This window comes from Zalophus californianus, chromosome 11, assembly GCF_009762305.2.
Source record: "Zalophus californianus isolate mZalCal1 chromosome 11, mZalCal1.pri.v2, whole genome shotgun sequence".
Taxonomy (NCBI): Eukaryota; Metazoa; Chordata; class Mammalia; order Carnivora; family Otariidae; genus Zalophus; species Zalophus californianus.
Window position 1 is genome coordinate 21,674,732 of NC_045605.1, and position 13,768 is coordinate 21,688,499.

Here is a 13,768-nt window from a genome sequence, read left to right on the forward strand (position 1 = left end):
TGGCCCCCTCAGTGTTTCTAGGGTACATCAAGCACACCCTACCCCGGGGTCTCTGCACTTGCTAATCTATCAGCTGGGACAGTTTTTCCCCAGATATCCATGTGGTTTTCTACTTCACCCTGGACATTCTGCTCACTCTTGACTGCTCGCTGAGGACTTCTCTGGCACCTTGCTTAAATTGTGTCAACTGCTACCCCATCCACTTCCTATAACCATCCCCTAATTTATTTCTCTTATCAGCATGCATCACTTTTTAATGTACTTATAACTTAGGTGTAAGTCTCTCCCAACTAGAATGTGAGCTCCATGAGGGCAAGGAGTTTTGTCGATTTTGTTTACTGCCCGGCACATAAAAGGCATTCAGTAAATATTAGCAGAACTGAAATCCTGCCTTGTAGTTGGTATTTATCTATGTGTCTTACCCTCCTTAGCAAAGCAGAAGCACCATTAGGATGGGTCTTGTCTTGATCATCTTTGTTTTCCCTGCATCACCTACCCTAATGCCTTACATATCATAAACTCTCAAAAGTATTTGTAGAACATTGGATGGGATGGAATAACACAATATGCATGGCCAAAAACCGTATGATAATAAAATGATTTAGTGAATTTATATACAAGAATCTCTACAACCCAAAAGGACACTTAACTAATGAAGTGACATCAAGTCAGCCAGCTCATTCCTCTTAAGGAAGGTGATACTCACCTTTGCTGGTTCGGAAGGTGAGCATGGCAGGCTGCCCTTCACCTGCTGCACTTCTTGCAACCATCAAAACTTCATAGAGACTAGAGGGCTCCAGTTCAGTTAAATGGAGCTCATTTTCACTTCCTGGGACTCGAACCGTGTGCCAGCTTCCCACCAGGCCAACACCATCATCTAGCTACTCAAGAGAAAATAAGCCATTAAAAAAAAAAAAAAGGAGACTCAGGGCACAAAAACCTTCCATTCAAATTTGAGAAAATCAATTTCAGATGAATTCTGGTATTAAACATACCCTTGGAAGTCAAAAAGACATAATATTTCTTCATGCTAAAAAATAGAAGGAGACCTGTAGCAAGAACTTAGGAATTCTTACGAATAAAAAGACTCCTAGTTCTGCTACTTACCATTAACTTACGGCCTCAAGCAAGTGATCTGATCTTCCAGAGTTTGCTTCCTTTACTAGTAAAGGAAACAACAGTCCTTTCTTACTGGGCTAAGAGGAGCATAAAATAAGTATATAATAATCTGTATTAATGATAATATATAATAAATTAGCGTATGTATGCACATATGAATTCTATAATTATCCATTATCTATTTTCAGCATTCTTCATGTCTTGACACTTTCCACATGTATTAGGGGAAATACATTTTAAAAAGATCCTCTCTGCCGTGTCTTAGTTAATGGAACCAGGAAACAGTATCGCATGGAAGTTTTTGTGTGGGTTAAGAATCCCAGTGAAAGTTTCTTCACCTGGAATCATCAGGTTAGAAACAGTGAATAAACTTTCAAATATCACCATGTTAGTTTTTCCAGATATTAAAAATATTACTATTCAGTGATGGGTACCAAAATGGCTTGGACAAAGAAAAGTATTTTAAATATGAGGGCATCTTTGGTTCATTTACCAGTATCATTAAACAAAGAGAGCAGATTTTCTCATTTTGCTTTAATACAAACCTCTGGAAGGATAAACACTGAAAAATCAACTGAGAGGATCAAGGTTCACCCGAATCAATCACCAAACAACATCAGATTTCAATACAATGACGGAGGACAACTTGAAATAGAAATAACCATCAGAGATTATGCCAGAGGACTTGTTCGGGGTTTCTAATAAGAAACTGCTTTATTTGCTAAATAAACTGTATTTTACTATCTCAGAAAGGGAAGAGATGACTTTTTAAAAAGTGGTTTCTAGAGCTTTATACCCAAGTGGTTAAAGTGTTTGACAAAAAATGTCAGGAAGTCACTGGGCTCTTTGAATTCCTATTTTGGGGGAAATTACGTAAACTTTATTCTTAATTCTTTTATAAGACTGGTAAATCCAGCATGACTGCTGGGATAGCTCTCCCAAACTCACAGTCCTAGAACACTCCTGTTCTGTTTCCTGCTGTTCCATAAATGTCAAAGATAATAAGCATGTGTTACACAACACAATGTTAAGGCATGCAAAGAGAAAGCTGGTAAATGAGAAGACGTTACCTTTCGATACTTCACGAAATAGGCATTGATGGGCAGCCCACCATCCTTCCCTGCCCTCCAGACCAGGTGGTACGTATCAGCTGTGTAGGTCTGCGGAGGGCTCAGAATGATGGGGGCGTCAGGGACCGAGGCAGCACTAGCATTTTTCTCTGGTGCTGAGTCCACTGCACTGGAGTGTTCCTTCACTGGAAAGGAGCTCAATAATCCAGCTTCTGAACCATCTCTTTTATCATTCTGAGTGGGATTGGAAGCTGTGACCATTTCCACTTTTGTATTTGTTTCAAAAGGAACTGCAGAGGATGGGAGAAAGAGAGAAGAGAGAGCTTGAGGAAATTCATTATTTCAGTGCATTTTCTACACAGTGATCTAACTGCCCACATGGATACTGACAATCTGAGCCCAAGAACTGAAAACAGGTAACATTTCAATTTGTAATTCACGGAAACATCTAACCTCCAGGAGCAACCTCTTATTGAAAAATCAATTACAGGATGCAGTAGTTGAGTGACTTGAAGGATGTTATTTTTCCTTGCTCTACACTAGTATTCCCTTTTTACAACAATTTGCTAGTTTAACCTCGGAAGATTTTAAGTTGAAGAACACAGGGCATTAACTCCAGTTGGTAATGAAACAATGCATTTCCTTGGGGACAAGGTGAACTAAATAGTAAGCAAACAGTCAAGAGTTAGGCTATTACCTACTGGGCAGCCAGTCTCCAAAGACAGCCCCGCAGTATTGACACCCTCCGGCAGTCCCCTCCCCGCTAAATCAGGGCTGGCCCCAGGACCGGCTTTAACCAACGGAAGGCAGAAGTGAGACTGTGCTCTTCCAGCCTTGAGTCTTAAGAAGGCTTGGCACTGCTACTCTTTGTGTTGCAACATACAGACAGCCAAGCGAGCCATGCAGAGAGACTACAGGGGTGTGGGGGGATGGAAGGAAGGAAGGGGAGGCAGGTGGGGATTCCAGCCTTCACACATATAGGAGTGAAGCCACTTTGGCTGTTCCAGCCCCAGGTGTCATCTGACTGCAACAGCATAAGAGAGCCAAAGCAAGGCCAGCAGAATTGCTTAGCTGCATCCGGTCAACCCACAGAACTATAAGACATAATAGAGGGGCTGTTGCAGGGGCGCCCAGGTGGCTCCATCAGTTAAGTGTCCAACTCTTGGTTTCGGCTCAGGTCATGATCGCGGGGTCATGATCTCAGGGTTGTGAGATCGAGCCCTGCATCGGGCTCCACTCTCAGTGGGAAGTCAGCTTCTGTCCCTCTGCACCCCCCCACCCATGCTCGCTGGCTCACTCTCTCTCAAATAAATAAATCTTAAAAAATAAATAAAGGGGCTGTTGGATAACTAAAATACTTACCCTACACAAGCAAAACAATTTATATTCAACAAGAGGAAAGAAATGAAACAAGACTAGCAAAGATAAAGGAAGAATTTACTTATTTCCAAAGCAAGCCCTCTTTCCGGATAGAATCGAAGGTTGGCTTAAGAAACTGCCACTCTAGGGCGCCTGGGTGGCTCAGTTGGTTAAGAGACTGCCTTCGGCTCAGGTCATGATCCTGGAGTCCTGGGATCGAGTCCTGCATCGGTCTCCCTGCTTGGCAGGGAGTCTGCTTCTCCCTCTGACCCTCTTCCCTCTCGTGCTCTCTATCTCTTTCTCTCTCTCTTAAATAAATAAGTAAAGTCTTTAAAAAAAAAAAAAGAAAGAAACTGCCACTCTAGTAAATAAAGAAATAAAAGAAAAAAAAAAGAAACTGCCAATCTAAAGAAAAATAAAGCAAGCCCACAGTCTTAATATGACTAAAAGCATCCAGAACATCCAGAGAAGGGAAAATACTTTTATTTAAACTGAAAAAATAAATAGGTTGCATATATCCCCTCACCCCCCCAAAAATTTACTGAGCACATATTATGTGCCAAGCATTGTGCTAGACATTTAATGAATATGATCTCATTAAATTCTCAAAAAACATTCTTAGGTGGATAGCATCACTTCTACTTTACAGATAAAGAAATTAGGGTTCTGGGAGATGGTGAAAAGAGGTGGCTGAAGAATGTTAGTGGTGCCGCCGCCAAAAATGAGAAAGCAGTCTAGGAAAACAAATATGCTGCCAGCACCATGAAACCGAAGTACTGATGGCTTGCTTGCTCTACAGTGCTATTCATCCTGGCGACGAAAAGATCTCCTATTTTTGACCACTTGTGTGGAGGAAGGGAGCAGGGGAAACAATGTGAAAGCGTTTCTTTTGCACAATGAAGTCAGATTCCTGGTTTAAAAAAAAAAAGGTGGTTGTGTTTTTCCAACAATCACCGCAGTTTAGGAGAGAAGCAGCAAAAAACAAAACAAAACAAAACAAAAAAAAACCATAGCTAACGGTGTAAGGTCAGTTCTCAGTTTAAAAGAGAAAAGGTGTCCCAGACGCGTCCTCCACTAAAGAAAATAAAACGCCAGTGAGAAAATCATATAGGAAAAAACGAATTAAGTTCACTGAGACAAACTTCCAAAATATTGCTCCTGGAGCTGCCGTGTTTACCTAGTGAGTCAGAATGTGGGCTGGCTGTGAAGGGTGTGAGCTGGTGCGGCTGCGGGTGGAGGGCCTGGAGCAAGAGCAAGGGGCGGTGATTAGCTGTGGCTCAGGGTGGTGGAGAACGACCTTTTTATCATTAGTACTTTCCTGGATCCTCTGGGCTGGTTACCACTGGGAAGTGGTATTTCGCAGGACAAGAGCTTAAAGACCACATGCCTCATTTGATCCAGAGGCATGAGACAGACTTATGCTCCAGCTGGGGTCTAACCATATGAGGATCAAAATTCTACTTCTGCCATTTCAGAATGCAATGAGACTTTTCTGTAACTTTTATTAGGAAGGGGATTCAATTCCTTCCCCTCTACGACTTCCAACAATGTAACTTGAGCACTCACAAGCTACTAGACACAATTTATAAGGCCCCAATGCTACGTTCAAAAGTTTTTTCACATATGTTATTTCAACTTATCTTCAAAACAACTCCGTGAGGGCACCTGGGTGGCTCAGTCGGTTAAGCATCTGCCTTTGGCTCAGGTCATGATCCCAGGGTCCTGGGATTGAGCCCCATCGGGCTCCCTGCTCAGCGGGGAGTCTGCTTCTCCCTCTACCCCTCCCCACTGCTCGTGACCTCTCTCTCTCTCTCTAACACACACTCTCTCCCTCAAATAAAGTTGGTTAGGCGACTGCCTTCGGCTCAGGTCATGATCCCGGAGTCCCGGGATCGAGTCCCACATCGGGCTCCCAGCTCAGCGGGGAGCCTGCTTCTCCCTCTGACCTTCTCCCCTCTCATGCTGTTTCTCTCTCTCTCTCTCTCTCTCTCAAATAAATAAATAAAATCTTTAAAAAAAAAAAGTAAAATCTTAAAAAAAAAACTCTGTGAAACAGTCAGATGAGAGATCTAGCATTTTTAAAGGTAGAACACTTTTTGAATTGGAAGAGATTGATAAAACTCTGCTTTTAATGGTAATGAGTTTAATGGCTCTGAGTTGAAACTAATTAGACAAGGAATATAACCAAACTTGTCAAAGCCATTCCCACCGTGACCACTCATGGCAGCCACCCCTACCCGGACTATCCCAAGTCAACTCCCATTATAGTTCTGAAGAGTTACAACCCATTCTACAAATATTTGTACATCCAAGACCTCAAAACCCAAGGTCTATGGAAAGAAAAAAGGGGGCGGGGGGCAGTCATCTCTCTCTTTGACCTTGCTTACTGCCCTCTTCACAAAAAACAAAGTAAATAGCTCTCAGTATGCTAGAATTTAATAAGGCTCAGACTCCTATAAAAAGAAATGGGTTGTTCTATATTGTTAGAAGCTTTAATAAACTCAGCTGGGTCTTAATAATTACAGAGCGTGCAAAAGAGGAAATGCGAGGACCACTTACGTAGGATGTTCGTGATGGGGTTACTTCCTATACATGAAAATGGTATTTATCAAGACTTAAAATCCTGGGGAGGGGGGGAGGCAGATTTTAAAGATCTAAGAAGTCCTAACCTAAACAAATTGGCTTATGCATCTTCTAAGGGATTCAGATCTTTCATATTTAAAGTGAGGCAGTTAAACAAACTACCTAGTTCCATCAGCTATGACTATCTCATCATGTCCCCGGCTACCCTGTATTTACATGAAACAATCACTTCAGCCAAAAGCTAACCAAGCAGCACCTGGGTTACACCTGTCCTACAGCTAACACTTTTGAGTAGAGCCACTCTTATTATTGCTTGGCAAAACAGATATATAAACACACACCTGTATACATACACACGCGTGTTTATATGTATAAGTTTATACAACACTCAACTACCTTCTTTATTTGAGGTTTCTTAAAATGACGAAATCAGTAACTATTCCCTCCTTCCCTAACCACTACATGGGATAATTATCATTTAATCATAATTAGATAGTAATAATTAGAACCTAATACTTGGAATTTGAAGGTTTTCTATTGCCAGACACCATTCTAAACACTTCACACCAGACTGCCCAGGTGCATACTCTCTTCCACCACGTATCCTTGGCTGTATGACCTTAACCTCCAGGAACCAGTTTCTGCATCTGGGAACTGGAGGTAAGAATTCCTTAAATTCCCACATCCACCTGAGGAGTAGGGCCTTCACTATGTCTGTTACGCAGATGAGGAAACAAGCAGGAACGAGTTCGACAGTTTGCCCCAGGTCTCACAGCTCCTAAGTGGCAGGGCCAGGACGCTTACCCAGCCTACATGCTTAACCCCCACATCATCCCCACCTCTGCCATTCACAGAGTAGCACAAGAGTATCAATGGAAGACCTTGGCCTTCCCCACTTCTCCCCACCTCCAGCTTCATCTAGAGCTAGAGGGTCCTTGTGTGCATGTGAAGGGAAATACATGTGTACCCATCCAACCTCTGTCTACTTCGCCTCCACTCCTGTGCCAAAGACCGCCCCTTGTCCACTCTCCAGGCTGAAGGGTACTGGCCACTGGTGGTGTGGCCTACACTCTGGAAGATGGGCCAGGGAGAAAGAGCTGTGTGGAACCAGACTTTGAACTAATGAAAGCAAGGAATTCCAGAGCCCCGTCCTGCTGTACAGAAGGAGGAACATGGGCGCCAGGCTTGGGTAAGCACAACCCCTTACCCTCATGGACTCTTTGACCTGTGGGATCTGAGGCCCCAGGCAGAAGAAGGCCACACAAAGCTCTCTAAAGCAGGGACCTCAGTTGCCAAAACCAAGGGCAGTACTCTGCCTCTTGCATGACACATAAGGTGACAGTCTCCACTCAACAGACCACCTGCGGGGGAAGGCTGTTCTAAATACTCACTGACAGAAGGTCTGAATTTGAATTAAGTCCAATTTGAATTAATAATATTGATACTCTATATACTAGTTCTTCAAAAACTGTACAAAGCTTTTAAGACATCCTCACCAAAACTCAGTAGAATATCAAGAATGAATGTTATGCATCCCATTAGAAAGGCAACTTTGAATACTATTTAATAGGACCATGATTCTACTTTCTCAATGAAAGCCAACCCTTGAGACTTTGGATACTGCACTTGTCAAGGGCTCCCCTGAAAAATGTCTGCAATGACCATTTTCAGTAGCTTAAAAAACCGAAAGCATTAATCATGATGAAAAGGGGTCCTAACTGGGGCTTGCTCCTAAATGAGAGCTGTCCACAGAACAAATACAACCCTAACAAAAAGATCAGAAATGGAGATTAAGGTTCATCCGGTTCATGTGAAGACCAAATACCAAAAACCACAGTTCTGTATTTCACTGTCTCTGGGAAAATATATCTACATTTAGAGATTGCTGGACTCATGAAAATAACATACTTCAAAGCACCTTATCCCCTACTATCAGAGGAAGCTAATCACCCGAGAAAAAGAACGAATGGCCACTCACCCACTGTGAGGATTGCCTCCGACCGCGTGGTGCCATGTTCATTCGTAGCTTCGCAGGTGTATTTTCCAGCATGTTCCTGAGTGACAGCCTGAATGTACAGAGAGCTTGAGCCAGCTCGGGACATGATGAGGTAGACAGGCTCCAGGTCAAAGCCCCCGGGTCGTAAGTGGGATTTCCGGGATTTAGATCTAAGCACTTGAGATGGATGGCTGGTTATCAACCCATGCCTGTGGTACCAACGCATGACAGGGATTGGCACTCCAGTGGCATTGCAGGACAAAGTAACAAAGTCTCCATCTACCACCTGTGCACTTGCTGGTGCTGTAATTATAACTGGCTTGAGTCCACCGCCTATTAAAAAGGTAATTCACACATAAAAAGAGTAAGAACACTGTTGTATCTACAATGCAAAATTATGTCAATTCATCTTACTGCATAAATGTTCTCAATGTTGTGCCCACGTAGCAGTCTTAAATGCGTCTTTTATACACGTGTTTCTTAACAGTGTTTTGTTTTGTTTTTTTTATTGAAGTATAACAGACATATAACATTAGTTGCAGGTGCACAACATCATGACTCAACATATATATACACTTTGTGAAATGATCACCACAGTAAATCTGGTTACAATCCCCTAAGCAATGTTTTACATTTACAGTATGGAGAACACATTCATTCACTGAAATAACAGTGTCTGCAAAGTCACGTGCAAATAGTGATACAGTAATGATAGTAATAATTAAAACAAAGATATCACTTCTTATTAGTTCCCTTCTCAACTTTCAGCAAGTAAAACTGTCCATAAAAAGTAGAATTCTTGGGGCGCCTGAGTGGCTCAGTTGGTGAAACATCTGCCTTCGGCTCAGGTCATGATCCAAGGGTCCTGGGATCGAATTCCACATCGGGCTCCCTGCTCAGTGGGTTGCCCGCTTCTCCCTCTGCTGCTCCCCCTGAATGTGCCCTCTATCTCTCAAATAAATTTTTTAAAAAAGTAAAATTCTTCATTGTAGGCTCCTAGACATTTCCTACTTAGACTTCTGGTCCTTTAGGAAAAAAGGAATGTATATAAAGGAATCTGTTGAGAGCTTTCCACTATGTATCCCCTACACATCCAACCACTGTAAGTAAAGAACATGTGAAGCCAAAACCTCAGACTTGAAACATGAAAACAGTATGAAATAGCATAAAACAAAATAATAGTCCTTCACAAAAAAATAGTTAATCTGGGGGAAACATCTGATTACAAAAATCCTGGGAGAGAAACCAGTTCTAAAAGCTGATGAACGTTTTTCTTGCCATATACATGAACCACACTTTTTTCCCAAACTATAGTGATGCCAACTCTCTTTCCTTTTGGTTCTAGGTATTCATTCTCTGGAGGTCTTCTTTTTCTTTTTTTCTTTTTTTTTTTTAGGATTTATTTCTTTATTCCAGAGAGAGAGCACACGCACAAGAGGGAGGAGGAGAGGGAAAGGGAGAGAGAAACTCAAGCAGACTCCGTGCTGAGCACAGAGCCAGACGTAGGGCTCAGTCTCACAACCCATGAGATCATGACCTGAGCTGAAACCAAGAGTCAGGCGTTTAACCGACTGTGCCACCCAGGCGCCCCTGGAGCTAATGTGAAGTGCACCTACAGTGGAATATTAATTACAAATGGCATTTTCTCCAGCGCACCCTTTCCTTCCTCTAGTCCTACTTCCTACATTTGACAAAACCGTGCATGATTAGATTTCTGAACTTTTGCCAATCTAGTAAACGTTAAGATTTTGTCTCACTGGTAATAAGCTGTACCTCCCTTGAGTATTAATGAGATTGAACATCTTTTCACCTGTGTCACTGATATTTTTCCTTCTTTGTGAAATGCCTTTTGTACATTTTTCGATTGGGTCATTTATCTTTTTGGTAGTGATTCAGAGTTTTTGTACATTCCAGATACTGTTCCTTTATTAGTTCTACATGTTATTAGTATCTTCTCACAGTATATTGCTTTTCTTTTCATTTTTAATGCTATCCTTTAATAACAAAGATGTTCTAATATCAATGTAGTCATATCAATCTTTTAAAAAAAAAATTAGCTCAAAATGTCTTAAGTTTTGAAGCCCAATCAGATAGATACTCAACTATATTTTTTTCAAAAATCCGCCATCTCGAGGCACCAGGATGGCTCAGGCAGTTAAGCATCCAGCTCTTGATTTCGGCTCAGGTCATGATCTCAAGGTTGTGAGATCGAGCCCCACATCAGGATTCATGCTCGGGAGGAGTCTACTTGGGATTCTCTCATTCTCCTTCGGCTGCGTCCCCCGCCCCGCCCCACTCATGCTCTCTAAGTAAATATATAAATAAATAAATTTTTTTTGGTCATTTGCCTTTCATAGATAGGACTTTAATCTACCAGGAATTTGTCTGTATACATTATGGGCTAGAGATTTAATTTCTTTTTGTCCAATTTGACAACTAATTATCCCACATCAAAACTTGAAATGGATAGCCTCCTCTTGGTGATCTGCAATGCCATCTAAGTCAAGTCCTTGGGTGCAAATGTCTTTGGCTGTCTCTGTCTCGTTCTAAGAGTCTATTTGTTCCTGCACCAATACGTCATATTTTAATTACCACAGATTTCTGTATACTAATGTCTGTAAAAACAAGTCCCCCATGTTCTTTTTCTTCTTTTCCTATGTTTTAGCTATTCTTGGGCCTCTGCTCATCCATATAAATTTCAGAATCAGTCTGTCAAGATCCTCAAAGTATTTTGATAGGATTTTAATTGAAATTGCATGAATCTACAGAAAAGGGTTTGAAAAGACCTGACAGCTGTCTAATACTGACTTTGGGTATCTACCAGCTGGTATACCTTTCCAGGTTACCTAGGTCTTTTTAATGCTGCTAATATTGAAAGGTGACTTTTTTAAATTATATTTTCTGTTTGTTGCTGGTTATAATGATTAATTTCATGTGTCAGCTAGACTGGGCGAAGGGATGTCCAGATAACTGGGTGTGTCTGCAATGATGCAGCATTAGAACTGGTGAACAGAGTACAGTAGATGGCCCCATCCAACATGGTGAGCACCATCCAGTCTGCTGAGTGCTCTGTAGAATGAAAATGCAGAGGAAAGGTGAATTTTCTCTGCTTAAGCTGATTCATCTTCTCCTGTCCTAGGTCACTGAACATCAGTGCTTCTGGTTCTCCAGTCTTGGACTTGGGTTAAGACTTACACCATCAGCTCCTCCTCCTCCCCACAAATAGATTACACTACTGGCTTGCCTCCTTCTCCAGTTCCATAACCATGTGAGCCAATTCCTGTAAGAAATCACCTCTTCTTTGTATTTTATATATTCCCTTGGTTTTGTTTCTCTGGAGAAACCTAATACACTGTTATGTAGAAAGACATTGATTCTTGCTTGTTGGTCTTCATCCAGCCATGCTGCTAAATGTTTTTATTATTTCTAATAATTTGCCAGCAGTTTGAGAATTCTCTATGTTGGCAATCATGGCAATTATAAATTAATAATGATTTGGTTTCTTTCTTTCTTATCCTTACATAGTATATTTTTCTTGTCCGTCTGTGCTGGTTAGAATCTCCAGTATGATGATAAATAAAAGAGATTTTTAAAGAGAATCTTTCCAATATTTCACCACTAAAAGTAATGTTTCTTGTAAGTTTTTGTTAGATACTTTTTATCAAATTAAGAAAATTCCCTTCTATTTCTATTTTTCTAAGAGTGTTTAACATGGATACTGAAATATGTCAAATTTTTCTGCCTCTATGGATATAATCATATTATTTTTCTTTTTTATTCAATCAAAAGGATGAATGACACTTTAAAATTTTCTGACAGATTCCTGGGATGACTCCTTAGTCAAGATATATTTCCTTTTCTTATATGTTGATGACTTGCTAATATTTTATATAGGATTTTTGCATCTATGTTCATAAATGAGGTTGGCCTTCGATTTTCCTTTCTTGTGCCATTCCCTTGTGATTTTTAGCATCAAAATCATACTGCCTGGAGAATTCCCATTTTTTACTTTTCTCTGGAAGAGTTTGTGTAATATTTGGGACGGTCTGTTACTTGAAAGTTTAGTAGAACTCTCCATAAAACCAGCCAGCCTGATGTTTTCTCTGTGGGAAGATTTTAAAACCCTAATCAGTTTCTTTCTGATAGTATAGGACTATTCAGGCTTTTTCATTTCTTTTAAGTCACAGCTTTACTAAGTTGTATTTTTCCTAAGAATATGTCCATTTCTGTCTATAGTTGTAAAATGCTGGCATAAAGTTTATCACAGTCTTATTACTTTCCATCTCTACAAGACTTTTACTTTTTATTCCTATTATTGTTTATTTGTATTTTGCCAAAGATTCGCCCATTTTCTTAGATTTTACAAAGAACCAACTTTTTTCTTTATTGATCCTCTCTCCCTCTTAATTTTCTATTCAATTGATTTCTGCTCCTATCTTTATTATCTCTTTTCCTCTACTTTCTTTAAATCTCTTCTGTTTTTTCACTTAGCTCACTAGTTTTTAGTCTTACCAGTTTTCTTTTATAAGCATTTAAAGCTATACATTTCCTTCTAAGTTCCATTTTTGCTATATCCTACACGATTCGATCTGTGATATTTTCATTACCAAAGTATTTCATTTTATTTTATTTTTTAAAAGATTTTATCTATTTATTTGACAGAGAGAGACACAGTGAGAGAGGGAACACAAGCAGCGGGAGTGGGAGAGGGAGAAGCAGGCTTCCCGTGAAGCAAGGAGCCCAATGCAGGGCTCGATCTCAGGACCCCGGGATCATGACCTGAGCCAAAGGCAGACACTTAACCAACTGAGCCACCCAGGCACCCCACCAAAGTATTTAAAATTTCCATTATAGTTTTTTTTTAACTCCACTATTGAGAAGTATAATTTTACATTTCCAAATACATGCCAATTAAAAATTGTTTTTTATTATTAACTTCTAAAATAACTGCATGAAGGTCAGAGAACTGATCTGCATGACAATGATTCTTTGACATTTGAAATAGTTATAGACAAAAGATTGATTTCCTAATATATAAAGAACTACCAATCCACAAGAAAGAAGACCAACAATCTAATTTTTAAAATGGACAAAAGAAAATGAACAGTCAATACACGGAAAAGCAAATTCAAATGACTCATACACATGAAAAGAAGCCTAATTCACTCATAATAGAAGAAACATAGATCCAAAGGTACTTTTTTTTAACCTACCAGACTGGCAAAGATTTAAAAAACAATTGACAACACCCTGCCTTGGTAAGGATAGGAGGAGACAGGCAGTCACACATTGCTGGTCAGTAAGAATATAAAGACAAGTGACAATTTTGCAGAGCAACTCGGTGGTATCTACCCACATTACCAATGCAACCTGCTTTTATTCAGCAAGTTCATTTCTAGGAATTTATTTTACAGATATAAACACCTGTGCAAAATAATCTATGCAGAGGGACATTCACTATAGAACTCCTTAAAATGGCAAAAGATTAGAAATAGCCATCAATAAGGTACTAGCCAAATCATTACAACCATATCATGGAATACTAATAATCAGCAATTTGAAAAAGGAAGGAAACACTCGTTAATACAGGAAGATAGCCAAGATATGTTAAGTGAAAAATTCAAGATAAAGAACACACCAC

General features: G+C 40.3%; 1 protein-coding gene across 12 annotated transcripts in view; it reads right to left on the minus strand.

Annotated features, from left to right (window-relative positions):
- CDON (cell adhesion associated, oncogene regulated) overlaps nt 1-13,768 on the minus strand; it is a 98,348-nt gene that overhangs the window by 41,377 nt on the left and 43,203 nt on the right. For all 12 annotated transcript variants that reach the window (XR_003517590.1, XR_003517588.1, XR_003517589.1 and 9 more), the window contains 3 exons: nt 8,110-8,460; nt 2,190-2,479; nt 707-881 (listed from right to left, as the gene is read on the minus strand). Coding sequence is in view for 7 of the 12 variants with exons in the window: in XM_027580811.2 (XP_027436612.1) it covers nt 707-881; nt 2,190-2,479; nt 8,110-8,460 (816 nt within the window). In the remaining 5 variants the exon portion in view is untranslated. The remainder of the gene's footprint in view (nt 1-706; nt 882-2,189; nt 2,480-8,109; nt 8,461-13,768) is intronic.